At 61.2% G+C, this 3,312-nt stretch overlaps 1 protein-coding gene across 1 annotated transcript; it reads left to right on the top strand.

Moving 5' to 3' along the window:
- Nucleotides 1–2,331: 2,331 nt before the first annotated feature.
- TMEM125 (transmembrane protein 125) lies at nt 2,332–3,018 on the top strand. The gene has a single exon (XM_052638254.1). The coding sequence runs from the start codon at nt 2,359–2,361 to the stop codon at nt 3,016–3,018; it is 660 nt and encodes a 219-aa protein (XP_052494214.1). The 5' UTR covers nt 2,332–2,358.
- Nucleotides 3,019–3,312: the final 294 nt, after the last annotated feature.

Genomic DNA, 3,312 nt, shown 5'->3' with positions numbered 1-3,312 from the left:
TCAGATTTGGGGTTGGCATTTGGGGCTGGGACTGGAATTGGATTTGGAAATGGGGCTGAGGTTAGGATTGGATTTGAGATTCAGAGTCGGGGCTGAGATGTGAGGTAGGGGCCTCAGTTAGATCTAGGAGTTCTAGGTAGGGTTTAAAACCGCAGCTGGGTTTTGGGGTTGGGTTGCAGGCTGGAGTTAAAGCTAAACAGAGGGTGGAGCTGGGGGATGGGCTCAGGCCCAGGCTCTGGGGCAGATGGACAGCATTCCTCCTGCTGTCCAGGTCTAGGAATTGTGTTTGAGCCCTAACAGCAGCAAACAGAAGCCCCTCCCTTCCCTGGAATGCCTCAGCCCAGCAGAAGGAGCAGTGCCACGTCAGCCAATCGGCTCAGGCTCTGCCTTGGAAACACCTGTTGATCCTCCTCCCCCCTCCCCCTCCTCAGCTCACCTAGGTGCAGGTTAGGCAGGTGAAGTGCCTCCCCGGAAACGGAGCTGGAATGCCCCACCTGCCCGCCCTGACCGCTCGGGATCGGATCCAACAACTCCAGGCTTCTTGTGAGTGCCCCATGATCCCCTACCCCTGCCAGCCCACCTTCTCCCACTGGCTCTTCCCTTGAGAACCTCCAACCTCAGATCTGCAGTCCCAGCACACCTGTGCAAACAGACCTGGGGAAGCTGGGACTGATTCCAGGGCCCCTCCTCAGCCCCTCCCCCACCTCCCCTGGGGGCATCTGCAGCTGCCCCTCCTACCTCATGTGCCAGGTAGCCCCTGCTGAGGGATTGGGACAACGGATACCTCAACAGGGGTATAACCCACGTACAGTCATGAAGTCACATTCGCAGAATGACCTAGGGCCTGCGTCCTCCACATAAAGCAGGAGTCTTCATCCTGAATTGGATGAAAGAATGCTGGGTTCTTTTATTCAGAAAGCACACTCTGGGCATCTTTACAGGCCCTAGAATTCCCACTGAAATTCTGACCTGGAGATTTTTAATGCCCCCTCCCCCCAGATAAAGGTTACTGGCCTCACTTTTCAGATTAGGAGCCTGAGCTCCAAGAGGTGAGCTCATGGGGGCTTCTCTGACCTCCTGCAGGCCCCTCTCTGACTAACCCACAGCCCGGCACTCATCACAGCAGCACCCCTGCTGTAAACTGGGGCTCCGTGTGGCAGGGCCTGGAAGGCTGTACTTTGCCCTGTGGGAGTCACTCTGACTGGCCTCTGGAGGACGTGTTCGATGAGGAACCACTGCAAGATCCCTCGCCCACACACCCATGTTGGAGGGACTGCAGTTGGGGGACCAGGCCAGAGCCCGCATTCCCTTTGTACCACATTAGAGAAATTGTGGCATGGGGGGCGGTGAGAGGAGAAGCGTGGGGGAGGCAGGAAGAGCAGTGAGGGTGTTGTGGGGGGGACAGAAGCTGAAGTGCAGGAGCAGGGGGATGAGGGCAGGGCTGAGATGGAAAAGTTCAGAGGTGGCGTCCCCAGGATGTACCCAAGGGAGGAGCGCAAAGGAGGAGCAGGTTCAGGGTAAGATGACGAGCTTGGGTTGGGACCTGCTGTGTCAGAGGTGCCTATGGGACATCAAAGTGACTACCACCTTACAGGTCTGGAGCTTGGGAGGGAGATCTGGGTTTGGCAGAGAGTGGGATTTGGGAGCCAATAGCTGTGGCTATGAGATTGGATGGGACCTCAAGGGGAAGGAGGAGGTTATGGGGTCAGATTCTAACTCACAGAGAAGGAGCCACAGCCCCGAGAGAGAAGATGCAGGGTCAGGCTGCTGGTTCCAGAAGGGTTAAATCATAAGCCCCCTCCCTCCCCATAACCCTCCCCCCAGGAGCCAGCGGTGACAGCTGAGGCCATGTGAGTCAGATCCTGAATGAGGCTTTATCTGCCAGTCTTCATCCAGTCCCATCATCCACCGTGACACCAGCTCCATCGGCCAGCCGGCATGGGACAGGCAACTGAGACAGCAAGAGCCAGAGAGGTCAGGGGTTGGGCAGGGGGTTCCCTAGAGGGCTGGGGGTGCTTTGGGTGGAGGAGCTCTCCTAGGCTCTCTGGAGAGGCATTCCCAAGGGAAAGTGCTAGGGAGGGACTTGGGTGCCCGGGAGGATTGCAGGGGACACGGGAGGATTCCCAGGGAACACGGGAGCATCCCCAAGGCTCCCAGGAGAGACCATGAGGGGAAGGTGGGCTGGGGAGATAGCAAGTGTGATTCTTCCCTGGCAGGTGACGGTGACCAGACCCTGGACCATGCGAGGAATGAGACTCTGGGCCTCTAGCTGCCACGCAGGTGGTGGAGGCTCCAGGCCATGACCTGCACCTCTGCCCCCTGACGCTGCCCTCCGCCCTCACTCGTGCCAGATCAGCCATGTCTGAAGGAGAGGCTCAGGCCCCACGGGGCCGGGGGCTGCCCCCTGATGTGCTGGCGGAGCAGGTGGAGCTGTGGTGGTCCCAGCAGCCGCGGCGCTCGGCGCTCTGCTTCGCCGTGGCCGTGGGCCTCGTGGCGGGCTGTGGGGCGGGCGGCGTGGCCCTGCTGTCCTCCACCAGCAGCCGCTCGGGGGAGTGGCGCCTGGCAGTGGGCACGGCGCTCTGCCTGCTGGCCCTGCTGGTCCTGGTTAAGCAGCTGATGAGCTCGGCTGTGCAGGACATGAACTGCATCCGCCAGCCTCACCACGTGGCCCTGCTGCGCAGCGGAGGAGGTGCGGACGCCCTGGTGGTACTGCTCAGCGGCCTGGTGCTGCTGGTCACCGGCCTGACGCTGGCCGGCCTGGCTGCCGGCCCCGCCCCGGCCCGGCCGCTGGCTGCCATGCTGTCCGTGGGCATCACCCTGGCTGCCTCTGGGGCGCTCCTGCTGCTGGGCCTGCTGCTCTATCAGGTGGCTGTGAGTGGACACTGTCCCCCAACCCGCACGGCCGCCCCTGCCACCCGCAGTGACCGCAGGGGCAATGGCAGCGTCTTCAGCATCTCAGGACAGCTATCCGCCGGTCAGCGTCACGAGACCACGTCCAGTATCGCCAGCCTCATCTGACCGAGCCCGGGCCCTCTGTCCCCCGAACTGCCCTCAGCCTCCACAGAACCGTGCCTGAGTGTGAGTGAGTGTGTGTGCAAGTGTGTGTGCACATGCATACTGAGGGGATAGTGACAGCGGGTGTATCCCCAGGACTGCCCAGCCCACTGAGGGACTGTGTGGCTGACCTGTGATGAGGAGCCGGCATACACCCACACGTCACATCCCGAGGAGAGGGCTGCTTCTCCTTGGAGCTCATGGAGTTGTCAGGGTCTGCCTGTCGGTGTCCCGAGCCTCTCGGCAGAGAAGGGTCTG

The sequence above is a fragment of the Budorcas taxicolor genome, chromosome 3 (genome assembly GCF_023091745.1).
Source record: "Budorcas taxicolor isolate Tak-1 chromosome 3, Takin1.1, whole genome shotgun sequence".
Taxonomy (NCBI): domain Eukaryota; kingdom Metazoa; phylum Chordata; class Mammalia; order Artiodactyla; family Bovidae; genus Budorcas; species Budorcas taxicolor.
Note: the sequence above shows the minus strand (reverse complement) of the source record. Positions and strands in the feature narration are given on the sequence as shown.

Excerpts from the sequence above, each read along its gene's own strand:
- TMEM125 (XM_052638254.1), top strand. The coding sequence starts at position 2,359 with ATGTCTGAAGGAGAGGCTCAGGCCCCACGGGGCCGGGGGCTGCCCCCT.